The sequence below is a fragment of the Mercurialis annua genome, linkage group LG2, assembly GCF_937616625.2.
Source record: "Mercurialis annua linkage group LG2, ddMerAnnu1.2, whole genome shotgun sequence".
NCBI classification, from domain to species: Eukaryota; Viridiplantae; Streptophyta; class Magnoliopsida; order Malpighiales; family Euphorbiaceae; genus Mercurialis; species Mercurialis annua.
Window position 1 is genome coordinate 50,974,199 of NC_065571.1, and position 26,689 is coordinate 51,000,887.

At 33.5% G+C, this 26,689-nt stretch overlaps 4 protein-coding genes across 4 annotated transcripts; 2 read left to right on the top strand and 2 right to left on the bottom strand.

The window, feature by feature from the left end:
• Positions 1-288: 288 nt before the first annotated feature.
• On the bottom strand, positions 289-5,979 carry LOC126670442 (uncharacterized). The gene is made up of 6 exons (XM_050364175.2): positions 5,530-5,979; positions 5,103-5,392; positions 4,918-5,007; positions 4,773-4,844; positions 4,461-4,577; positions 289-1,587 (listed from the first exon to the last, which is right to left on the bottom strand). The coding sequence occupies exons 1-6, from the start codon at positions 5,882-5,884 to the stop codon at positions 505-507; spliced, it is 2,007 nt and encodes a 668-aa protein (XP_050220132.1). The 5' UTR covers positions 5,885-5,979; the 3' UTR covers positions 289-504.
• A 2,038-nt stretch (positions 5,980-8,017) lies between these two features.
• On the bottom strand, positions 8,018-10,313 carry LOC126670067 (NADH dehydrogenase [ubiquinone] iron-sulfur protein 7, mitochondrial). The gene is made up of 2 exons (XM_050363723.2): positions 9,785-10,313; positions 8,018-8,545 (listed from the first exon to the last, which is right to left on the bottom strand). Exons 1-2 carry the CDS (start codon positions 10,198-10,200, stop codon positions 8,311-8,313), a joined length of 651 nt encoding a protein of 216 aa, XP_050219680.1. The 5' UTR covers positions 10,201-10,313; the 3' UTR covers positions 8,018-8,310.
• Positions 10,314-15,005: 4,692 nt separating this feature from the next.
• LOC126668691 (secreted RxLR effector protein 161-like) lies at positions 15,006-15,752 on the top strand. Its single transcript, XM_050361874.1, has one exon. It carries the CDS (start codon positions 15,006-15,008, stop codon positions 15,750-15,752), a length of 747 nt encoding a protein of 248 aa, XP_050217831.1.
• An 801-nt stretch (positions 15,753-16,553) lies between these two features.
• Positions 16,554-19,728, top strand: LOC126670484 (uncharacterized). The gene is made up of 5 exons (XM_050364226.2): positions 16,554-17,487; positions 17,580-17,632; positions 18,104-18,270; positions 18,351-18,502; positions 18,857-19,728. Exons 1-5 carry the CDS (start codon positions 16,731-16,733, stop codon positions 19,315-19,317), a joined length of 1,590 nt encoding a protein of 529 aa, XP_050220183.1. The 5' UTR covers positions 16,554-16,730; the 3' UTR covers positions 19,318-19,728.
• The last annotated feature ends 6,961 nt before the right edge of the window (positions 19,729-26,689 follow it).

Consider the following 26,689-nt stretch of genomic DNA (forward strand, 5'->3'; position numbering starts at 1 on the left):
ATCGGACCGGCAAAAAAAACAAATGTTGAACAAATAAAAAACTTGATAACCAATAAATAAAAATCAGTTTTAGAGAAGTACACAAAATTTATAAACCCAAACACATTCATATTACTTGTTAATCCTAGTATTCTCTTGATAGGATCTAGATTTCCTTCTGAAAAACTTTTATGTGAAGAGAGGCACCTGAAAGTTTGGCGACTCAGTCATATTAATAGGAACTCAGAAAATAGCTCGAGAGTCTCTGCATTAACTCAAAAGCTTGATAACCAGTTTGAAGACTGAATATTAAGTTGCAAGAGAACAAAATATGCATAGAATATTAAGATAGGCTGGCTGATATCTCCACCAACATATTTAAAAATAACAAATAAAAAAGGAAAAACAAAAAAAGCTAAATAAGACGGTCTTGACACTTGAACAATAAGCCTAACTACACCTAACAGCATGAATTACAAAATAGCTTACCAGATCATAAAACACGAACAGATCAAAAGAACCACATCAGCTTTGTGGAGATGTTTTGGCAACTCCACTCTGTTGAGTAGGCTGAGCTGCTGGAGGATTACCATCACTAGGATATACTGCCGCCGGCTGAGAATAAGCACCACCATAAGAAGCGCTGTAAGGTGGCATCCCCTGACCATAACCTGATTGACCTGCTGGAGTGGAACCATAAGGTGCACCATACCCACCCTGCGAACCTGTTGTACTGTACCCAGATGATGGAGCCCGCTGCGCACCTGAATCTGGTTGAGCATATCCCGATGATGGTGTCTGAGAATGTGGATAACCAGAAGCAGGTTGACCATAAGCTCCATGCGTGCTAGGTGATTGTTGTGTTTGTCCGTAAACTGGGGGAGTAGTTGGAGGTTTCTGTGCTTGAGGGGGTCCATAGTTGGAGGCGTATCCAGGTTGGCTCCCATAACCACTTTGGGAAGTTGGGGGCACAGCATATCCTGGCTGCGTTCCTTGCGTCGGATAACTTGCTGGGTTTGGGCTAGGCTGTCCAGCAGCATAACCTGGCTGACTCGGAGCTTGAGTAGAGTCTCCTTGGGCCCCATATGAGGGAGTGTGCCCCTCTTGAGTCGCATTGGCCACACTACCATAACCTGGAGCAGAGGTATAGCCTTGCTGTTGATCGTAAGTTGGTGCTTGACCATAACCTGATTGAGAATACCCACCATAACCATCCTGACCATAGCCCTGTACATTCTGATTATAACCAGAAGCCTGTGGCTGGCTGTAATTATAGCCACTGTTATCTGCCGGAGCTACAGGACCACCAGTAGTCGGTTGTTGCTGTGAAGAAGCCTGCTGCTGGCTATAATAATCATAACCCTGACTAGTCTGCTGATTGGCTGAGGCATTCGACTGATCCCATGTGGACTGGGAGGGAGGATACCCTCCATAAGATGGTTGCGACATATTATACTGCTGTGATTGGCCAGGGTAGGCTCCGGGCTGCATATATCCATAACCAGGTTGCTGCATTTGAGGAGCTCCATGTTGACCCCAGCTTGGTGGCCGTGCTTGATATCCTTGTTGAGGATATCCTCCAGCCATTGATGTATTCCTCGCACGATCCTGCACAAAATTGTGTTCCACATAACCCAAGAGGACTATTTTCACAGGTGCCAGTGTATATACATATATTGCAAAACAAAATTTTTATGTTTACGCATGAACAATTAGGCAACTAAAGAACAAGCAAGTCTACATAAACAGATAAGCAAGTCTATATATCAATATAAACAAATAAGGAAGTCTATATATCAGTATAAACAAATAAGCAAGTCTATATATCAGTATAAACAAATAAGCAAGTCTCATTAGGGATTAATGGATCTCATATTTTACCAGAAGGAGCTTGAACCTACATACCGTACTTAGTTGGTGGAACTATTGAGTTACTCCAGCAGAAGCCCATCCTCTCCCTACTAGAAGTGAATGGGTACAAAAAGAGCCAAAATACTATACAAGCTTTACCACAGAAGTAAAGAGATATATCTCACTGCCACGAGCTGGCAATGAGTTCACATTATATGAAGTGTATGATACAGTATTCAATTGATGAGTTGTACTTGTAGCCAACAGAAGCATCAATATAGCAATAATGGCATACTTGAAATTAACCTATGTAGTTCCTTGATAATGAATTCACCATACGAGGGAAGGCAGATGGAGATGTATATATGTACAATAATTTAAAGTTTGCAAATTATATTAAAAAAATAGCATCGACATATAGAATAGTGATATAATACCTATCTAAATAACAATAACCCACCTGGTTGACTTACCTATGAAGTCCATATGTTCCATAAAAAAGCAAAATCAAAAGAAAAAAGGTGTATACTCTTCAAGAACAAAAAATAATAACAGAACAACATGCAGACAGCATTAACCCACAAAGTAGAAGAGGGCAATATGAGAATATGACAACCTGTTCTTGTGCACAAGTGATTGCAATTGGATAAGGCAATACCTAAGTTAATAAATTTGACATTGATAATGGGGAAGTAAAGAAAATAAGCTACATTTAAGAAAGAGTATGTATAACAAGTGTACCATCAATTAACAACAGAAATAGTTAACAGATAGCGTAGGATCCCCCCATAACAGAAAACTGACATAAAAGCCCTAATACGCATTCATACGAAATATATGGACGTTATAATGTAGGAGAAAGATAGCAAAATTTCACTTCAAATTCAAAAAGACGTCAAAATAAGTTTATAGTAAGATAAGGTGAGATAAAAACTATTAGCAATAAGTACGACACTTTGTAAGAGATTTTATGGAAACTCAATTAAAAACTGTAGGTACCTCCAATGCTCGCTACAAAAAGATGATCCAATTTAATAAGAATATACTTTCATGAGTGCACTAGATACTTTTACGCATAACAATATTTGCTAAACATAAAAAAGGGATTCGGAAGCATACCAGAGCAGTGTCGAGGGAACACCAACACAAAGGAATCAATCCATGTTGGTGTCACCAAATGTCCAACACTAATCCTACAATACTTCCCAATAACAGTATATCACAGCACATGATCAATAAATACATGTGGTTGCAGAATACCAAAATTTACAGAAACTATTCACTTGGGAATGCAGCCAGAAACCGTTTCAATATTAGGGCTCAAAGAACCAGAAGAAAATCATATTGTCCTACCAGCTAAATGCCAAAAGTAATCACTTGTTCTAAGCTATAAGGATTTCCTCTATCTCCCGATTTAATTGTATACATAAAGACCACCATCTCAAAGTATATACTGGCAGACACCAAGAATAGACATATAGAAAATTGTTGCAGTTGGCAAAATAACATAATAAGGGTTATGGAATAACATGATATATTCAAATACATATTAGAATAACACATTATTATGCGATCCGAGACCTAATGAAAAACTATGTAGCACCAGATTTCAATTAATAATCCAGAATAATAAGTATTGCAACTCCCTTTTTTCCAGATATACGTTCTACAAAACAGCACAAAAAATCTCATTCAGCTAAACTGTATAAGCCTGGAGGATCGTCAACCATAGATATCTGCAACTTTCTGATACTCAATAGTCCAATAAAGAAAGAACATAATTTCATATATCTAACCGAATATAAATAGTGAAATATCTCGTTAAGAGATTAATATTTGGACACAAGCCCTAATATTCAGCACGGGTATAAAAAGAGGCGACGAATAAACAGAATGGAAAAATTAGCATTTATTTCCTGCAAAGGAAGGAGGGTAAGTATATAAATTCTAGCGTATGGAGATAACTGATATGTTATAAAAAAAATATCAGAACCATAAAATTTGAAAAGCCAACCCAACTAAACGGATTTAGGTAGATGCTTAATGGAAATATCTAGGACAAGAAACGGGAACCTTACAAGAACTACGAACATGGACTTCATTAAGACAAACCAGAAGGTTTTAGAACATTTAAGCATACAAAGAGAAAAATATATGCCCAAAAAAGAGAATTACTCATCTAAGTATACCAAAGCATAAACCCCTTTAGTTCTGCATTTAAATACAACAGAACCAGCAAACCTATCCAAATATTAAGTACAATATCAAAAAATGCAACACTATTGAAAAGATTTTTCACTAGTACACAATAACCTTACGTGTTAGTTTCAGATCATAACAAACCAGACCTTACGTGTTAGTTTCAGATCATAACAAACCAGCAATAATATTTAGAATACCAACAGTGTTAATGAGGCTAAAAACAAAGCATACACGAAACAGGCAGTCACAATCATATTAAAAATGGGTAAACTCACAGCAATCGGAGCAAGTATGGATAAACAAAAGAGATTAGAAAACATTATGATATTAATCATGTCTTCAAAATGTATGATTTCCCCTAATTCAACATAAAACCACCTAAGAGTTGTATCGGACCAACTCTGCATACTATCAACAGCCAAGCATACCTCACTAATAGCTTCATTAACCAACTGTTTTGCAAGTTCAATCTGCTCACTCGTGCCCTCTATATGCACATTCCTCTCTGAAGATACATCACCTGGAGGTAGATGCAAAGGTATCACCTGAAGAAGATCAAGAACAAAAAAAGCAAATGTCTTAGATTGAGTTACCAGGAAGAACTATAGGGCAAGAATAACAACTTAAGGTCTATACTGAAAGAATGATGAGTTTTGAGATTACTAGACCAGCCGTACAGATAAGTGATCATTTTAGGAGATTGTCAATTAAAAACACTATGCTAAATAAAGGATATAAACCTGAATACGAGCTCCAGTCCTTGCTTGCATGTTCTTGATTGAGTCGCCTCCTTTACCAATTACCAGACCAACCTGGAATCATGAGCATATCCTTCAGTATCCTGAATTAAGGATATAGCAACCAAATATAGCATCTTTATTGTACCTTGTTATTAGGGATTTTCAGCACTAAATGTTCAGAACCACCTTGTCCTGTAAACCTTCTGGAAACTGTACCTGAACCCCCTGCATCCGCCTGGGCCAAACATTTCATAGCATAAGTTAGAAATTTTATCAATTTAGCACTTGCTACTTCTTAAGATTAAACAAACAATGACGAGCATGCTCTACCTCTGACAGAACTTCATTTATCAGCTGCTCAGCTTTCGCAATTTGTTCAGGATTACCCATGAGCTCTACAATCCTTGTTGTCGAACTAGGATCGGAATCCATGTCTCGGGTGACCTGTATCTTTGCTCCAGACTGAATCTGAAGATATTTGATAGTTTCTCCACCTTTTCCAATAATAACACCAACCCTACCATTTGGAATTTCAATCTTCTTGCTGGAACTTCCCATGTATGATGAGCCATAAGAAACAGGAATAGCAGACGCAGCTGAATTTGATTGAGACTTATAATCTGCATTTAATCACGAGTTCATATAATCAAATAAGCATCTTCAATATCTAGTTCTAGTAGTCCAAATAAGCATAAAACAGTAATTTATACAGCACAAAATCTAAAAAACAGATCCAACAAAAATCGAGGGAGCAAACCATTATGAGGAACAGAGCTAAACCCCTTGTTATTATCATAAGAATCAAAACCAGAAGCGCCGTTATTATCAACCCTAGCACGTTTAACTTCACCACCGCCACCGTCAGCTGGAGGTGGTGCGCCACTTAATAAGCGAGCGGCAATCTCCTGAACTTTTTGCTTTGCCAGCTGGATCTGATCAACAGGTGGAGGCACGCTGTTGTAACTAGGCGGGGCTTGAGTTGCATTCGGGGATGAGAAACCAGTAGGGCGGCGAGCAACCGGCGGTGGAGGCGGTGTTTGGTCGTCGTATTTGCGTTTGTTTACGGCAGTTGCGGTGTCTGTGACTGAAGAGTAATGAGATTCGTCCGCCATCGAGAGAGAATTTGGAAGAAGAAACCCTAAGGACTGGGAGAGGTTTGATCGAAGGATGTAATAACGGAAGAAGGAGAGTACGGAGGAGATATTAGGGTTTTATATATATGGAGGTCAAGGTGAGCACGTGATTATGTGATAAGAAAGCCACACTTTGTGGCTGGTTAATTACTCATACATCCATAATGTTTTTTTGTATTCCATATTTGCACTCCTGCGTACTTTTTATAATAAACAAATTTAATTATCGACTAATAAACAAGTTGAGCTATTGGCGAGTTGTTTGATGTCATCTAAAATAAAATTCATGGATCGATTCGGACATTTGGAGTCGAACTTGGACTTTAAGTATTCGAATTTCATCTTAAACTGAATTTGGATATCAAATGAAAAACATATGTGAAATTCGTGAGTTTAAACAAACTTTTTATATATGTGAAAAAAATTAACTTTTTTATTTAAATTCAATAAAAAAAACAAATTTATCATATTAATTTTAAAATATTAAATTATACTAATTTATTTTTTTAAAGAATTAATTGTAAAAAAATCATTAATTTCAGGTGAAAATCTGTGCTTTGCAAACGCTTATCATGAAATTGGGTAGGCTATTTAAAGTGGTCTAATGAAATGGGTAATCCTAGGTGCCATCATCATTTTCAAATTATTTGATCAATTTTTGTAATTTTACTGCGGACACCTGGCAAATTCTAGAGAACTAACAAATATTGACTCACATGACAATAAAATGAGACATAAAAATATGCGCTCAATAAAGCTCAAAACATCTCAAAATTGGGTTAATGTTCCGTGATTCGCTATACATCCTGTTTAAATGCTCAGAAAATAAAATGTTCAACAATGTTCTTGTCAAGCTTTAATGCCCTAATTCACAACTGTCAACATAAATAAGCGTTTGCAAAGCACATATTTGACAACATCAGTCAACCCGTTTTTTTTTTTACAAGTCAGAACACCTGCCTATTTTATGTTAATGTTCATACCTGTATTTTTTCAATGGAAAATAAATCAGTATTTTAATTTGTTAATATAAAAAATCGATAATTGATTTACCAAATTTAAGTTAGAGTTTATATAATTAAAAAAAGGCCTAATCACTCAAAAACCCCTCACCTTTAAATTTTTTTTTCAATTCTACCCCGACGTTGAAAATTTGTCAATTTTACCCACTTTTGATATTTTCCGTTTTCAATTGTACCCCAATATTTTAATTTTTATTAATTTTTTTACTTAAATGATGAAATCATTCAATTAATTAAGTCTAAACATGAAATTAAATTCTTTTTTATTCAAAAAAGTACAAATAAGTCCTTTATTTTTAAAAACTAACTAAAAACCATAATCAAATTAACACTAATTTAAATTCTTAATTAATTTAACTAAATTTAAATAAATTTTAAAAATATACAATTAATATATGCGAGACATGTAGAATGTTTTAAACAAATTTCCAAACGCAAAAGACGTTAATTTAATTTGTCAGGGTACAATTGAAACACAAAAATGCAAAATAGGGTAAAATTGACAAATTTGCAACGTCAGGGTATGATTGAAAAGGGGCTAAAAGGTCGGGGTTTTTTAAGACATTAGGCCTTAAAAAAAAAAGGTTTAAGAGTTTATTTATAAATCACACTAGAGTTTATAATTTAATTTCTATATGCATACGACAATAAAATCTAACAAATGTAAAAACTATTTTTTTTAATATATAATAATAAATCAAATCAAATCAAATTTATCGATTTAGTTCAATAATACAATTTGATTTAATTTTTACGCACTCTTACCCTTATATGCAAACTATTGATTTTTACATCTTCACATTTTGTCAACCAATGTTCATTTGTTGCATTTTCTTCTAAGTTTGAACCTTTTTTTCTTTAAAAATCAAAAGATAATTATGAGATTGAAAAAATTAGAAGCTTGTCTCAATCTCATGATCGCTAAGTTCCTTTTCTTTCTCTGGTCTATATAAATATCTATTCCAATTTCCAATCAACCTCCACCGAAGGAAAATCTTCCTTGGCTCACATCAAACCAGAGACTATTAACCGGGAAACTCTCTCTATTAGCTGCTTCAGAAAAGGATGCAGCTAATAGCTATATACAGAGTACAATAAAATAGAACTAAAAATAAAAGCCGTTTATTTGATCCCATTACAAAAAACAAAGCAACTTTCGGACAATTACACAAGCAATAACAAGTTTGTTTTACAGCAGGATATGCAGCAACCATAAAAACTAGGATCTAGAGAAGCTTTTTTGCAAATGCCGGAAAGGGACTCATATGACTAGTCAGAAATTCAGAGACAGTTTCTCCTTTTACGGAGCGCTTAAACACGTAATTGTACTTATTCAACCATAAAATATATGCTTATCTCTGCCAATAGTAACATAATATGAGCTCATCTGGTCCACCAATGAAGGAAATCCTTGCGCCGGTTGATCTTCTTCTGAAGCTGGAGTAAACCATAGAGCAAGGCCTCCGCAGTCGGTGGGCACCCCGGGACATAAATGTCTACAGGCACAATCCTGTCACAACCTCGAACAACAGAGTAGGAGTAGTGATAATATCCACCGCCATTTGCACAGCTGCCCATAGAAATGACCCATCTTGGCTCGGGCATTTGGTCATAAACCCTGTGAATAATTTTCAGCACAAGAATTACTGGAATGCCAAGTAAATCAAATCTAAGTAGTATGCTGATTATGCTATCAAGCAAGCTCCAATCATTCAACTATATAATTAAAAGAGAGAAATCTAAAGCTAAATGTTTCTGTCGAAAAAGAAATTGAGTAGTAGCTCTAGCTCAAACACAAAAAATGGATGCTTGTAAAGAATTACCCATAAGTATTAGTAAGCGTTAGCAATTGTGAATATTGGCATAACTTTATTAAATAAAGCAATGCCGCATACAGCAGAAACCAACAAAGGTTTATTTCACCCCTCCAACTTGGCACAAAATATCAAAAGAGTACATGCGGTTTTGGACAAAAAATCCACTGCTTGTCAATTTACACCTTAATTTGACATCAGTATTGATGGTCAAAAGTGTAAATTGACCATAATTTGATTTTTTTCCCAAAACCACAAACTTCGACTCTTTTAATCTTCTGTACCAAGTTGGAGGGGCGAAATGAACCTTTGTTGAACAGAAAACATAAACTAGCAAGCCCCGTGCACTTATGGTTTCCTCATACACCACTCTTGATCACCATCTCTCCTTCACCCACAAGCAAACCAATCATAACCCTAGCAACTTTTCAATTACGTTTCATCAACAGATGAGTCTTTTGACCCCTTCTTCAATCAACACAGCAAAGGTCCAAGCTTCGCCTAGTTAAAACCCACCGTCCCACAATTTGATAACACCATTTTGGTTTATTAAACTAGTATTGAACCTGAATACACAATGCCAATGTCTAAAGGACGCCTGAGCTCAAATCTAGCATGGATGCTACTACATACCTGACTTATGAATATCATGCATAGTGCTAACTCATATATAACATAGAGAAAATCTGGTCAGCAATGGGCAAACCGGGCTCGAGCTGATTATTGCAAAAAAAAAATGCAGATTTTATGCTAAACACATAATTCAAGGTAGAATGAATAGAGGGAACACCATAGCAAACTACACAAACCAATGCAGAAAATAAAATTAATCACTAACCCAATCAACATAACAATCCAATAGACAAGAACAGCATAATTATTAACCCAATCACTATTTCAATCCAATAGATAATAAAAACACAATAAAATCCAGCCAAAAGCTAATTCAATTTCACAAACCCTAGCAATTCACAGACAAACAATCAAACCCTAAAAAATCAATAGAAGATAAATAGAAGAGAAGGGTAATGATCACAACATACTTGCGAAGAGCAGGCGCCATCTTATTGGTAAGAGTACCAGCAACAATCATACAATCAGATTGACGCGGACTAGGTCTAAAAATGATACCAAAACGATCCAGATCGTAACGGGCAGCACCCGTATGCATCATTTCAACGGCGCAACAAGCCAGACCAAAAGTCATGGGCCAGATGGACCCACGGCGAGCCCAGTTCATGAGATCATCGACCTTCGAAATCACGTACTCCGCGGGCTTTGAAAGACCAGTCGGCGAAGATGTCGAAGGAGGCGGTGCGCGTGGGTACGGTGTTGGAGACGTTGCCGCATCGGGAGAGAGGGAAGGGAGGGTTGTGTGGAGAGATAGGGCGGTGGCGCGTTGGTGGTGGGAGAGGAGAGTCGGGAGGCGAGAGGCGGTGCTCCGAGTTATCATGGCCATCGTTGCCTTTGTTCTAGGAGAAATGGGTTTTTAATTTTGTGCTGCGTTTGGTTTGCTTGTTGTTTCTGTTGACGTGGGCAGAAACTTTTTGGTTGGGTTGATGCGGTTTGAGTCGTTTGACACTTCAGAAGTGTGTCGCTGTATAAACCGCATGAAATAGAATGGCTTAATCATCTAAAAGTACCTCATTTTTTCAATTTGTTTATTTATAGTCCCATCTTTTAAAATTTATATTTTAGTCTATTTTTAGTTTTCAGTTTCAATTGTAGCCACTTGTTTAAATTTGAGTGAAAATTTATCGTTTAAATTGCTTCATATTATTGTGAATTGCATTTTTAATATAAAAAATTAAACATAAAGTAATATGTGGGGCAAAATTTGAACTTTTTTTCATTTCAATTTAAAAAAATTGTCTACAATTGAAACAAAAATTGAAAAATCGGCTAAAACTAAGGGTTTGAAAAAATGAGGCCGTAAATGAAAAAAAAAGTCAAAAAATAGGATATTTTTTCTGATTATTAAGTCAAATAACATTATATAAAAGTTTATACTTTACTAGAGGATAATCGAGGTTTCAGAGTAATTATTTTATTAATCACAATATGTAAATAATTAAAAGTTAAAGATAAAACAATGGCATTTATTAATTGAATTATACATTATTTGATACATTATATTAAGATTCATGCCATATATGAGTAGTTGTAGACCAGTAAATTTTAAAGAAAAATTATATGACCTACCTCTTTTTTGAAATTATTTTCAAAAATATCTTATCAACTTTTGCCTTTTCAAGCGTGCTTTTTAAAAAAATTATATTTTCACAAATACGCTCGTTTTATCACGAGCCGAAATCTCGAGTCATGACCGGCGCTAAAGATTCTAAACTGCATTTTTAAATCAAAATAAGAACTACTGATCCATAAATAGAAGAGATATCTAATTAATCTAGAATACCATACCACTTGTTTAAGGGATAACTGTGAAAGAATAAAGCAAAACAAAAGTTCAGTGTCAAATTTTTATCCTTTAATATTAATTGAACAATTCAAAATTAAAAATAGGATTTGATATACATATAATCATGAAAATATATTACTACAGAATGTGAAATGAAACAAGCATCATACGCTATGTTAAGATATTAATAGGTTTATATTGTAAGGGTAGTATAGTATTTTTCCTTTATGTTTAGCTTAGCTTATATAAAAGCTTCTTATTTTGTTTTAAAATTTTAAAGCTTTCTCTTCTATTTGTTAGCCTCCATTGCTTTGTATCTAAAACTTCTATTCAATTAATGGTTTTGGATTTCTCCATTAATGTTATCATGGTACCAGAGCCAATTTTTCTCTCTTACCATTAGTTTAATCTCGTCCACAACTTCGCGGATCCAATCTTTGGCGATTTTTGTGATTGCGCGGCTGTTGATGCTAGTGATTATTTGGTAATTCGGAACTGTTGGTGAATTAATTTTGGTTGTCTGTTTGTCTGATTGCTCGTCTTTTGGGTTTGTTTTATCTGATTCGTTAATTCAATTTGTTAGTTTTCTATTGATTTCTTTTTAATATGGCTGAAACTAGAGATGATTCGCTTCAAGCAGTTAGTCTTCAGTTAGATGGTAAAAAATATGTGTATTGGAGTTATGTGATGAAAAATTTTCCGAAGGGTAAACAAAAGTGGGGTTATATTTCCGGTGCTTTTGTCAAGCCTGACGACGGCACAGCTGCTGATTATGTGTCTTTATTAGATAAGTGGCAAGTTGCTAATTCCAAGATTATTACTTGGATCAATAATTCTGTTAAGCACTCGATAGATACTCAATTAGCAAATATGAGACAACTAAGGAGGTTTGGGAACATTTAGCTAGACTGTACACACAGTCTAACTTTGCAAAACAGTACCAGTTGGAGTCTGATATTCGTGCTCTGCAGCAGAAAAGCATGAGTATTCAGAAATTTTATGATGTTATGACAGATTTGTGGGATCAGCTGGCTCTCACAAAATCTGCTGAATTACGAGCCTTTGGGCCTTATATTGCACGAAGAGAGGAGCAGAGATTGGTACAGTTTTTAATGGCTCTTCGTGATGAGTTTGAAGGACTTCGTGGGTCCATTATACATCGTCATCTGCTGCCTTCTGTTGATTCTGTTGTTAGTGAACTTTTGGCTGAAGAAATTCTTCTTAAGCCTTCTGTTGCAAAGAAAGTTTCTACGGTCTCTACTCCATCAGTCTTCGCCATGCCTCCACGACCCAATTTCAATTCGCAAGCTAGGCCTTATGGAACTGTTGCTCGTGATGAATGTAGTTTTTGTAAACAGAAAGGTCATTGGAAATCACAATGTCCAAAGTTGGGTAGAGAAAAACAACAATTTGCTCATCAATAGCCCCATCAGCAGCCTCAGCAATGGAGTTATCGACCGCCGGCTCCTCATAATGAACCTCCTCTTCTTCCTCGCCCTCACAATGCACTTACCACTTCTTCTTTAGATCCATCAATGATTGAGCAATTTCAGCAGTTCTTTGCATCTCAGCCGCATGCCATGTCAGCTTCATCTCAAATAGGTTTGTCATCTAGTTCGTCAGGTATATCTTCTTCCTCCTAGATTTTAGATTCTGGTGCTTCGAATCATATGTCACCTAACTTGTCATCTTTTACTTCTTTGACCCCTAAAGTTTCTGTTCCTGTTATGAGTGCTAGTGGTACACCTATGCCCTTGCAAGGTGTTGGTTCAGTTATTACACCTTCTTTGTCCTTATCAAATGTTTATCACATTCCTAGTCTTACTTTAAATCTTGCTTCTGTTGGTCAAATTTGTGATAATGGTTGCTTAGTTTCCTTCTCTTCTTCTGCTTGTTATGTTTAGGATCCAAAGTCTCATGAAGTGATTGGGACCGGCCTTAGGGAAGGAGGACTTTATATATTGGATCAGCTCAAAACTCCTAAGATTGCAGCTGCTGTTCCTAGTGTGGATGTTTCGTCTTTTCGTTTGAGTCAATCTTCTTTTGTGTTTTATTTGTGGCATTCTCGCCTTGGTCATGTCTCTAGGTCTCGATTACAATTTTTAGCGTCTACGGGAGTTTTAGGAGATTTGAAAACTCATGATATTTCTGATTGCAGTGGTTGTAAACTTGTAAAGTTCTCTGCTTTGCCTTTTCTTAAAAGTAATACATTTTCTATTGCACCTTTTGATCTTTTTCATTCTGATGTTTGGGGACCCTCTCCTGTTTTTACAAAGGGAGGCTCTCGTTATTATGTCTTTTTTATTGATGACTGCACTCGTTATTGTTGGATTTATCTTATGAAACGTTGCTCAGATTTTTTAGGCATCTATAATGAGTTTCGATCTCTTGTGAAAACTCAACATGCAACTGTTATTAAATGTTTTAGATGTGATTTAGGAGGCGAATATACTTCTCATGCTTTTAAGGAACTTCTTGCTTTAGATGGAACAATTTACCAAACTTCTTGCACTGATACTCCTGAACAAAACGGGGTTGCTGAAAGGAAACATGGGCATATTCTTGAGACTGCTAGGTCACTTTTGTTGTCTACTAGTGTTCCTAGTGAATTTTGGGGTGAGGAAGCTCTTACTTCTGTTTATTTGATTAATAGGATTCCTACTTCTCATAATTCTGGCTTATCTCCTTATGAGAGATTGTATGGTTGTCTACCAGATTATTCTTCTCTTCGTGTTTTTGGTTCTACATGCTTTGTTCTTCTTCCTCATGTTCAACGGAGTAAGTTAACTTCACGGTCTGCTATATGTGTATTTCTTGGTTATGGTGCAGGACAAAAGGGGTATCGTTGTTTTGATCCAGTCAGTCATAAGTTATATGTCTCTCGTCATGTTGTCTTTCTTGAACATATTCCTTATTTTACTATTCTTGACCGCTTTCACAGTATATCTATCCCTGATCTTGTTTGCATTGATCCTTTTACTGCTGATGAAGATGAGCTACCTCCTGCTTAGAATCCTGACACTCCTATTGGCCCCTCAACTACCCAATCACCTTCTAAGACGGCGGATACTACTGAACATCGATATCCTGTCTGAAATCGTAGTCTACTTGACAACCTGATTTTGATTATTCTTGTCTTTCTAGTTCATTTTCTTCATTCCTTGCTTCTATTCATTGTCTTTCTGAGCCTTCATCTTTCAAAGAGGCAGTTCTTGATCCTCTTTGGCAGCGTGCTATGGCTGAGAAGCGAACTGCTCTTCATCAAACCCATATATACTTGGGATTTAGTGTCTCTTCATGCAGGAAAACGTGCTATTGGTTCTCGTTGGGTCTATAAGATTAAAACAAAGTCTGATGGGTCTATTGAAAGATATAAAGCTCGTTTGGTGGCTAAGGGTTATTCTCATGGATATGGTATGGATTATGAGGAGACTTTTGCTCCTGTTGCAAAAATGACTACAGTTCGAACTCTTATTGCAGTTGCTTCTGTTCGCCATTGGGATATCACTCAAATGGATGTTAAAAATGCCTTTTTCAATGGCGACCTTCATGAAGAAGTCTATATGGTTCCTCCTCCTGGTATTGATCATCAACCTGGTGAAGTGTGCAAACTTAGAAAGACTTTTTATGGTCTTAAACAGGCTCCTTGTGCCTGGTTTGAGAAATTCTCTACTGTGATTACTTCTCTTGGTTTTTGCCCGAGTAACCATGATTTTTCTTTATTTGTCAAGTGTACCTCGGCTGGTCGAATTTTGCTTTCTCTTTATGTTGATGATATGATTATTACAGATGATGATGTTGTTGGGATTAGCTTGTTAAAGTCTGAGTTGACTTGAAGTTTTGCTATGAAAGACTTGGGTCCCCTTCGTTACTTATTGGGTATTGAAGTTGCGTCTTCTCCAAAAGGGTATCTTCTTTCTCAATCTAAGTATATTTCTGATATTTTTGAGCGTGCTCGCCTCTCTGATAATAAGACTGTTGATACTTCGATTGAGCTCAATGCTCGGTATTCTATTTCTGATCGGTCCCCTCTGCCAGATCCGAGTCTATATAGGACAGTTGTTGGAAGTTTGGTTTATCTCACTATCACTCGTCCTGATATTGCATATGTTGTTCACATTGTCAGTCAGTTTGTTACTTCTCCTACTACAGTTCATTGGGCTGCTGTTCTTCGTATTTTGATATATCTTCGTGGAACTCAGTTTCAGACTCTCTTGCTTTCATCTACTTCATCTTTAGAGTCATGTGCTTACTCTGATGCTGATTGGGCGGGTGATCCTATTGACCGCAAATCCACTACTGGCTTCTTTATTTTTCTAGGCGATTCTCTTATCTCTTGGAAAAGTAAGAAGCATGATGTTATATCTCGGTCTTCAACTGAGGCCGAATATCGTGCTATGACTTATACTACTTGTGAAATAGTTTGGTTGCGATGGTTGCTTGCTGATATGGGTGTTTATTTGCGGCGACCAACTCCTTTACATTGTGATAATAAGAGTGCAATTCACATAACTCAATTTTTCATGAATGGATTAAGCATATTGAGATTGATTGTCATATTACTCGCCATCATCTTCAGAATGGCACATTGACGTTGCCCTTTGTCTCTTATTCCTTACAGCTTGCAGATTTGTTTACCATATCATTGTCCTCTTCGCGCTTTCGTTTTTTGACTGACAAACTCTCGATGCTTATAGCTATCGCATCATGAGTTCGAGGAGGGATGTTAAGATATTAATAGTTTTCTATTGTAAGGGTAGTATAGTATTTTGCTTTATGTTTAGCTTAGCCTATATAAAGGCTTCTTATTTTGTTTTAGGGTTTTAAGGCTTTCCCTTCTATTTGTTAGCCTCCATTGCTTTGTATTTAAAACTTCTATTCAATCAATGGTTTGGATTTCTCCATTAATGTTATCACGCTAGACCATCTCCTCTCTCTTTTGTTGATGCTAACAATTGAAATTAGGGTTTTCTTGTATAGTGATCGAACATCAAATAAAGCTCATGTAGAAAGTAACCTCAAAAGAAATACTAAGACTATATTTTTAAACAACCATATTATCATCGTCAAATTAATTGAGGTAAAAGAAATAGTCTGAATATTGAAGATTGTTTTTGAAAAAAAAAAACAAATGGCAAAATAGATAAATTTTTATAAACAGAAATGAAAAAACAGTAAATAAGGGTAAAAAATGATAAAACACGTTATAATTTTTAAAATAAAGAGTTTGTTTGGTTTTTTAGATGTAGAGAGCTAAAAAAACTCTCTATTTATATGTTTAAAAATAGAAAGTTCATTGGAACTACTTTTTATAATTATATTTTTTAATATAATTTTTTTTTAATTATAAAGAGTTTATAGTGGATGCTCCCATATGCAAATTCAAAATGCAAGTCATTTACCAAAAGGTCCTTATTTCCCTCCTCTCTTTCCCCCTCTCCTTTCAGAAAATTCCGCACATTTAGGGTTTCATAGTTCTCCCCACTAACCTTCTTCCCCCATTTCACTCACAGGATAATCAAAATTACTCTGTTCCCTTTTCAATTTCCTCTTCGGTTTTGGCGATAATCATGAACCAAATACCAAACCAAAGCCAAACCGACGAAGCTTTACAGTCCATGATCAAAGAATCAATTCACCGATTTTCAACCGAATACAGAAAAGGCACAACCGATTTTTCAAATTTTACCTCCATTTTCTCCCGTTTTCTAACTAATTTACCCGACCCACCACTCGAAATCATCTGGTTTTACTCCGGCTTAACTTTTCACTCTGCACAATTAACCACCCAAAACCCTTCAGTTTTAGTAACTGCTAAAGAATTATTTCAGCTACTAGTTTCTTGCACTTCTTCTTGCAATGCGGTTAAGAAAATCGCGGTACTCGCTCCGGTAATTTCCGAGCTGAATAATTTAGTTTGTATTAGGAAACAATGTGTACAAGAAATTGATATTTTGTTAGAAGTGATTGAGAATTATATTAGCATTTGTTGCTGTAGCTTGAATTTTGAGGATGTTAGCGATTTTAATTTTTGTTGTATTGATGTAGTGTGCATTTGGGTGATTGATAAAATTAGTGAGAATAGTCAGTTTAGTGAGGCTTTGAGAGTGTTTTTTCCATTGGTTAGTGATGGAATTCGCAAAGGGATTTATAACGAGGGACGTGAGGTTGGGATCGGGTATTTGGCCGGGATCGTTATGAGTGAAATATTCTTGTTGAGATTGTGCTTGAAGTTTCAGTTGGGCGTTTCTGGATTGAAGTTCGAGAAAGTATTGCGTGATTTGGCATTTCAAATGATGAGCGCATTTCGAAGTTATTACTATATTGGTGAGGAATATAACTGGCATTATGATTACTTAATTGCTTAAGTTTTAAGCTCAGTGATATTGTTAATAATTACTGATTTTGGAAAATGGCAGAAAGCATTCTAAGGATGCTGTTGGAGCCAGTATTGCCTGTAACGACCCTACTAGTTAGTATTTTCACTTTAGTTAAATATGCTTCTCTTTTATTCCATTTCAATTAAATGGTTTGTTTATGGTATAAAAGCTAGACTTGTTAAGGAATAGCCTTTTGCACAACTTCTACGCGTGTTGCAAATATCTTGGAAATATGTGATGCCCCAGTCATTTGAGGATAATTTGAGGATAATGCCATTTAGCTCTGCTTCATATGATATAAGCCGTAGTTGGTTAAGCATAAAATGATACACACAATCTTATTTCATACTTGATAATTGCAAAACTTATTAAATTTGATTATTAACTTGGATTGTAATTGTCGACTGGAATGAACTTCTAGTGAGGTATATGCAGGTCATGCCACAAAACATGGTGAATTATGCTACATCCTGTAATACGATGTTTATTTGTCCATAGTTTTCATTTAGTGATTAATCCCGTTGAGGAACTGAAGCTGTCCTGTTTTATTCTTTCTGTTTCAGAACTCCAAAGATGAAGTTAATTTGCGACAAATTCTGTATGATCTTGCAATCAAAATAAACCTTTTCTGTCTTGGTCCTCAAAAGGGGATTCATCTACCTGATGGGCGCTTGAAAGATCTTGCCATAATATGGTTGTTTGCTGCTGACAATGGCATACGCGTTTTGAGGTAAGGAGATTGAAGTTTGTGGCATACATGTTTATTGGATCATGTCATCTAATTCATCCTTTGATTTGATTGGAACATAGGGAAACTGGTGACAAAACCAGGGTCATTTCTTATCTACAAGCCTTCTCTGAATCTCGTCTACCATCTGAGTTGATTAACTGCATCACTGATATGCCTGGCGTACGGAATAAAACAAGTATACCAAAAGTTTCCACTCCTCTAGCTCTTATCAGTGAGTTCCTCTTTTATCTCTACCCTTTTGGTCTTACTACCTTCTCAGAGGTTTGGCACCTCTTGCAATGTCTTGTCTGGTTATGATTCTCAGAATGCATGTTATGGTATGGAGAAGCTTTTTCATATCATTGTTAAAGTGGAGGATTAAATTACTTGACGGGCTGTCTTTTGGGTACAATGTGACATCGCCTTCTATACTGAAAGACGTCGACTTTGATTGCTAAATGTACAACTTTGGTAGGAGCTAGTTAGAGAGGAGCTACCTTTTTTTTAACTCTTCATCATTTTCAGATGTTTTTAGTGCAGTTGTAATTGGTATTTATCTGATATAAGGAGAGTTCAAATTTTCCAGGGTGGCTACTAATTGTCGAGGATCACGGTGTAAAAGTATTTGATAATGATGCCTCAAAGATCTATGCAAAAACCATCATCTCTAAATCAAGAATAGAGTATGGTTTCTTCATAAACAAGCTGGGTGGTAAGAGTTTGGTTGAGAATAGCTTCTCTTGTGGTTGTAGAGTGGATAAAGAGGGCGATAAGGTTGATGGTGATCTACATATGGCTGATTCTGAGGGCAGTATGTGTTTTACTACTCCAGGTGTGTCTAAAGCTGCTGCAACTAATGAGATGAGGAAACGCAAAGAAGAGAGAAAAAGTGAAGGGGATAAACAAGTTAAGTTTCTCAAATGTCATCGTAATGACAACTCAATGACGGAGAAACTTTCTCCATTGGATGATTACGATGCTTTGAGCAGCGGGAGCGAAGTGGACGATTTAGTCTCCGATGATAACATGGTATGTATGGAGCAATAATATGGATGAATGTGAATATGCTAGTTTAGGAGCTAAATAAACAGTCCAAATAGTATATATGTAACAAGGAGGATTCTTATAGACAGTGTTCATTAAAAATTCATGGACATAATCAATCAAATGTTAGAAAATAAAAAATCAAATAGAAAAATATAAGAATTTCCTAAAATTTGATTGGTTGTGATCGTGCATTTTGAGTGTACTTAACTTAGATAAGAATTTTCCATGTAACCAAATCATCTTTGGTGGTTGTATTTTGGTAGATTTTATGCTTTTGGATTTTTAGAAGATGACAAATAGTTGCTTTCAGTAGATTTTACACTTCTTATTCTGAAAGTAAGAGCTTCTGATTCAATCTGGTACTGAAAAAGCCATTTTGACATCCAATGATGAGTTATTTAGTTATTGTCAGCATGGAATTTTACTAGAAAAGTTATGAATTTCAATTTGATATCCAACTCAAAATAAACTCATTGAAGTAATCATGTAGTGTTGGTAAGTTGAGCTATATTTGGGTTAGATTGGATCATGATGATATGATATCGATATTAGGTAATTTTGTTTACTGTCACTCAAAAAATTGGACTACAACTGTATAAAATAAGTTGAGCTAAAACAAAATTTTAACCTATGTTATTTATTTTTATCTATTCATATTGACTCTATGTATATACTTTAGTTTTAAATTGATAGATATTTTAGGATAAATATAGTTATTAATGTTTTTTTTAGTTAAACTGAGTTAATTTATAAATAGATATCAATCTTATCTTTTTTTAATAAAGTGATAATTATTTTTTTGTATCATTTAGTTTTCTTAATGTATTTCACTATCATTAATGAAGGGATACATGACAATTGTTTATTAAAGGAAAAATTTGAGTGACTACAATTTAAAATAAAAAAATTGAAATTGTGGCTATTAATATGAGACGAAAAGAGTACTTATCAAATGACTCATTAATATATATTCCATCCATTTTTCAATAACTATACAAAGAAATTTGTATCAATCAATAGATGACATTTTACTACTTTTAGATGATTTTTATAATTATATTTTAAATTCACCTTTCCTATTAAATTATTTCATTAATAATCAATTTAATTTGTAAAGTTAAACTCTTTACTATTAGCTTAATCAATATAGTTGTATTGTATTAACCTTCGTATAACCTAATTTTTTTTTGATGTATTAGCAATTTATTTTAGACGAGTAACTATAAAAGAACGGGATTATTTTTAAAATACCTCACTTTTCAAATATATTTACAATAAATTTGTCAATTTTTTCATAATTTTCCACTCTACACTAACAACAAACATATCTACAAAAATATCTACAAAAATATCTACTATATATAGAAGTATTATATCATTTTAAGTTAAAATTTTAAATAGCCACACTATCTTTTCTCTCTCCCAGTTGTTTTTCTGTTCGTCTCTTTCGTTTGTTTTTCCGTTCGTGCTTCCGTTCGTCTACTTCCGATGAGTTTCTCGTCTCTTTCGATGGCTTTTCCGTTCGTCTCTTCCATTCGCGCTATGAATTTCTCAACATCGTTTTTAAATTTTTTATAATTTTTTAGATTTTTTGTGATGATTTAAATATTTTGTAAATAAATTATTATAGATCTATGATTTTTTTGTTTATAAAATTATTTTATTATTAATATAATTATTTTGTTTTTCTCATATTCGTAGATTTGTTTATTTATTTTAATGCTACTGATTTTGTAAAGAACGAATTGATTTATATTTGCAGTGTTTTTATAATGTATTTACGTTATATTGTATTTTTGGTGTATTTATAGTGTATTTTTGGTGTTTTCAGTAAATTTATGTTTTTTTGATGTATTTCTGCCGCTTTATAGTTTATCTATACTGTATTTGCAGTGCTTATGGTGCATTTGCAGTATTTTTATGGTATACACCATAAAACACTACAAAATGCCATAAATACACTATATATACACTATAAAAACACTAAAAAAACACAATAAGTACATTACAATACACCTTTGTTATACTAAACGATATGATAAAAAGATAAAAATAAAATACCAGAAAAAAAAATCATTAAAAAGTGAAAGTAGGTATTTGTAAAATTTAAAAAAAAAGAAGGTATTTTTTAAAAAAAAATAGGAAAATAAAGTTAAAAAAAATAATATAAATTTTAAATAAAATAAAAAATAGTATAGCGTAAGAAATTCCCTCTAATAAAAAACGGAAGAAGTATATTTAATTATTTTAATAGTTATTGGTTTTACTATGGGTAACCATGTTCCGAATTTTTCTAGAAAAAATAACTGGATTGCTAAACACCGCCCTTTTTTACTTAGCACCGCACAACCACATTACATTTTTGCCCTTTTCACTTTTTGAATAGAAAACCAACTCATAAACAAAAAACATAAATCCTCTCAACTCATTCAACTCTATTCAAATTCATATTTTACGAAAATGTCGGATTCCGAACGAGATGAAAATCGCCATAATCTTCTAAATGAATCTGCAAAATATAAATACTTACGTTTAACAAATCGTAATAATATGTAATACAAAGTCGTAATAATATGCAATAAAAAATCACTGTAATTATTAAAAAAAAATCATTTTAACTTTTTTTTTTAAAAAAAAAAATTAATTTTTGGCCGCGACGTTTCGGTCGCGGCTGGAAAAGGGGGACGCCGGCGTCCTCTCCAGAAGAGTGGACGCCGGCGTTCGGCGTCCCCTCTAGAGGAGGGGACGCCAATTTTCGCCGAACGTCCTCTCCAGAAGAGGGGACGCCGAAAATTGGCGTCCCCTCCTCTAGAGGGGACATTGGTTTTCGGCGTCCCCTCTTCTGGAGAGGACGCCGAACGTCCTCTCTAGAAGAGAGGACGCCGAAAATTGGCGTCCCCTCCTTTAGAGGGGACGTTGGTTTTCACGTCCTCTCCTCTGGAGAGGACGCCGAATTCCAGCGTCCCTTCCTCTGGAGAGGACGTGAAACGCAATCGTCCCCCTTTAAAAATTTTAAATAAAAATTTAAAAAAACTATTTTTTATCTCGGAAAAGCCGGAAAAACTTGTTTCCGAACGTCGATATTCGTTTCCCGACGAATTATACTCGTTATCCGTCATTTTACTCGACTTTTTACGTAGTTGTTCGAGTGTGTTCGAATGAGTTAAGAGAACTTTTTTTTTGAAATTTTGCTAGAGGGGCAGAAATGTCTTTTGCCTGTGCGGTGCTAAGTAAAAGCGGGCGGCGAATAGCAATACCCAAAAATAAAATAAAAGAGCCCAGTTTTAATGTTATTCTTCTCTAAATAAATAAAAGAAGCAAAATTTTGAACAAAAGAACAGCATTAATAGTACATTGATGAGCTGGTGGCCTGAGAGAAGGCGTGAAATATCCTGCCGACACATATTGGTTGTTTTTTTTCCATTTACATCATCAATTAAATTTTTCTTTGAAAGCCTACACTTATTATTATTTAATTTTAGTTTTTATATTCATTTAATAAAGGTTAGTATAAAATAAATGTGATATAACGACATTTTTATCTATTTATATGGAATAGTTGTCGAAATCTTCCGGGAAAATTTTATTTATTTAAGGATTAGTAAACTCTAACTTAATTTTAAACTCAAATTGATTAATTTTTTTAAGCTTGTTGAAATTTAATTTGTTAATCACCGAAAATCTGATTGGAATCTTAATAAAATCTTAAAAAAGCTAATGCTTAACCTAAATACGAATGTAACATTATAAATGTGGAGTTGATATTTTGCTTATTAAGAGATGATAATGTGGTCTGTATTACAATTCTACATCAATTCTTTTGATAGATTGCATTGGTACCGACCAGTAACCAACAAATTAATTATTTTATTTAAAATATAGTATCATTTTCGAGTGTGTTTCTAAAATTGGATAAAAATTCAGTAATTTCATAACTTTTTAACTTTTTAAATAATTAAATTTTTTGGATATAGAAAAACTATACCCGAAAATACGGACAATAAAGAAAGTACTAAACAATGCCATTCCAACGAAAAAGAGTGCTATAAAAAATGACTTCAATCATCATCATCTCCAATCGATTTGCATTGCATTTCATGATTAAAAAAACTTTGGTTACGGAAAAGAAAAACAAACATAAATTAAAGAACCCAAAAATAAATAAATCACATTAAACAAATTTGGCTTAAGATAGCAAATGCTTCGTGGCATATCTACATAAGCCCATTTAACTTTGACGTGAGAGTCACGACAGCCCTAAAAGTAGGATACAAGCCATTGAAACCTCACCAACTCTTTCATCTTTTTTTTTGCTTACCTGGACATTAATGACACGTAGGCTTAGCCTTTGTGATCACTTTATTTCATTTAATATTAAATAAACCTAATTTTACAAAATATAATTATATGTATTTATAATTTCTGATTTTTTGTGATATAAGAAAATCCAATTGGATTTTGTACTTCAATAATTGCTAGGAAATAAATGAATATATTGAAAAGAAAAACTTAGGTTAGTACAATAGTTCTCATGTATGCTATGTTAACATGTCGGTGCCAATTATCATATTCTATTAATTGGCTAATATTGGCACTTTTTCAAAAAAAAAAATTAGTCATGGATTTTATAAATTGTAAGTTAATACAAATTTTACCGTCAATGAATATATATATATTAAGCTCATTTGAATAAATAAAACTTACATTTTTAGTCTTTTTTTAATTTTCTCATTTTTCATGGATTTGGACTTCACATATGGAGAGTAAATCAAGTAAAAATATTATAACCAATATGTTGTGTCATGATTATGACTTAAATAATGGATTAAAAACAAAAATAAACGTTAATACAAGTTTAAATTAAGAAATCACAAAAATAAGTGATTGTGTATGCGTTGTTGGTACAATGATAATGATGTCAATATGAAATTTGGAACTAATGAAGTGTATATTATTTAATATTCCTAGTCAAATGATTCCAAAATGTGTTGAGGAATATATTTTTATACATGTTATAATCCTTTCAAATTTTAATATTCAGAAATAAACCAAATATTATAATTTCAAGCAAAACACTCTCTAAAAAATCACAATAAATTAGCGACAAATTTTCCATCTCCGATGAATTGCATATTTAGCAACGGAAATAATAAAATTGGACGAAAAGTTATTATTGTGAAATTAGCTTTAAAATGATTGTCTGATAAATAAAACAATTGGAATTAGGAATTAATAAACTAATTTAGAGTCCGAATCATGAAGAGAATTTAATTATTTTTAGATGAAGTAATTGAAAGTTGAAACTAACACAATGGTGACCTTATATCTAAATGAGAATTAGCATCACACAACACGAGCAATTTTTTTTTTTATTTTTGTGTGGGTTAAGGTGGCAATTTCATTTCTTAATTTTAGAAAACGTTTTGTTTATTATTCAAAAATATTTTCAGAAACGTTTCCTAACAAAGACCTGAAAAGGCAAGCATTGATCAAGAGGAACTTGTCTGGTGAATGTTAATGACACATACCAACTCGGCTAATAATCACCTACAGCCCCTGATTTTAGGGGTATCTTACGACAAACCCCCTGATAAAAAAAAACGATCAGTAAACCCCCTAATCTTTCCATCCCGTTTCTGGATTTGTATGTTAAGTTTAATTAACTTATACTTTTATCATTTTAATCAATTAAAAAATATATTTTATATTTCATGTAAAACACGGATAAAATTGTACAAAATGAATAAACTTAAATATCGGAATAGCCCAGTTTTTATTAATTGACATAAAAAAAACATTATCCTTAATTAATATGAAAATAATTAAGAGTATCGTTCTTAATTAAACAAAATAAATCAATGTGAATTAATTGATTATGATGCACAAATTTAAAAACGGCAATAAACTTTTGGTTCTTTTATTATTCATTGAGCCCATATATCTTTATGATTTTTTTATTTACTAAAAAAAACTAAGTTTTTATCTAAAATAATAATAATAATAACTTTTCGTCTAAATATGATATGATCGCATAGAAATTTGAATTCAAAATCTTATACAATTTTCATAGAAAAATATGAATCTGATTATTCGCTGGTAAATCAAAATGATCACATTTTAATTTTTTAAAACATTTCATGCAATTAATGGACCCCTACTTTAATACTACTATTTCTATGATGTTTCAACTAAGAAGTAAGAACCCTGTGGCTGAAAGAGGGACTTTGTATCTCTCAAACAATTTTTTTTGCACTGCTTCCTTTTGAACAATGATTGTCAGGGCATATTTGAAATTAATGTTTAGAAAAAAATGTAAAAATTTTCCCATTTGTTTGTATTAATTAAATATTTTTTTATTTTTAAAAATGTTTTATTATTTATTTCTATTTGATTTTTTAAATTTGACCGTGCTAGATATTTTCTTTAATATAAGTCAGCATTAACTGTAATTTGTGTCTTGTATCAAATTGCATCATGAATATAACATATTTTGTCAAAGAAAAATCATGAATACACTCCAAATTGCCAACTCTACCATATAAATGAGTAATATGATATCCAAATTGCCATTTATACCCCAAACAACTGAACAAGTGAATGAACATGTTTAGAACTGAAAATCAGTCATTTATTTTAATAAAAAAAAATCTTCAGTTCATAATAACCAAATAATTATATATCTTTTCAGAGACTAAAAGAAATTAAAATCTAACCAAATAACTGATTTTTTTTAAATAGATGTTGAAAAGCTAACGACTGCATTAACCATAACAATATGCAATAAAGACAAATTAAACTAAACAGAATTTAATTTGTTTCATAAAATAAAATAAATGTAAAATCAATACAGGAAAATGCCAATATACAGAACAAGAATAGAGTCAAAAATCATATAACCAATTAAATCCAAGCTCTTTGCCATATTTGGTGAAAAAAAAACTAACAAGAGAATTCCAAAATGTTGCTAATTAGTCCTTTAAAATTTTATAATTAACTCTCTAATTGTACAAATAAAGGCTAGAATCTAACAATACTTTATGAACTCAAGTTTTAGGTAAGGCGCAATTTAATGCAACAATTAATTTTTTTGGATCATGTAACTAATCTAACCAACATATTAATGGTTAAAATTGTGTTTTCACCAAATAGTTATAAATACTCTTTTAAACTATGATTTTTTCATTTAAAATTTTACCTATAAATAGCTTTTATATGAACATTACTTTACATCTAATATTGTTTTTCTAATCAAATTACTTTGAAATTTTCTTCATGAAAATGAAACTTTTAAACAATACACAAAATTACGTCATACTTTTTATTTTCCACCATTAATTAGTCTTTAATTAAATAGTTTTTTCGCTTAGTATAT

Coding starts and splice junctions, on each gene's coding strand:
- LOC126670442 (XM_050364175.2), bottom strand. CDS start 5,884: ATGGCGGACGAATCTCATTACTCTTCAGTCACAGACACCGCAACTGCC. Junction 5,393..5,529: donor TAGCTCTGTTCCTCATAATG/GTTTGCTCCCTC, acceptor GATTAAATGCAG/ATTATAAGTCTCAATCAAAT. Junction 4,845..4,917: donor TGAAAATCCCTAATAACAAG/GTACAATAAAGA, acceptor TCATGATTCCAG/GTTGGTCTGGTAATTGGTAA.
- LOC126668691 (XM_050361874.1), top strand. CDS start 15,006: ATGAAAGACTTGGGTCCCCTTCGTTACTTATTGGGTATTGAAGTTGCG.
- LOC126670067 (XM_050363723.2), bottom strand. CDS start 10,200: ATGGCCATGATAACTCGGAGCACCGCCTCTCGCCTCCCGACTCTCCTC. Junction 8,546..9,784: donor ATGGCGCCTGCTCTTCGCAA/GTATGTTGTGAT, acceptor AATTATTCACAG/GGTTTATGACCAAATGCCCG.
- LOC126670484 (XM_050364226.2), top strand. CDS start 16,731: ATGAACCAAATACCAAACCAAAGCCAAACCGACGAAGCTTTACAGTCC. Junction 18,271..18,350: donor AATGGCATACGCGTTTTGAG/GTAAGGAGATTG, acceptor ATTGGAACATAG/GGAAACTGGTGACAAAACCA. Junction 18,503..18,856: donor CACTCCTCTAGCTCTTATCA/GTGAGTTCCTCT, acceptor CAAATTTTCCAG/GGTGGCTACTAATTGTCGAG.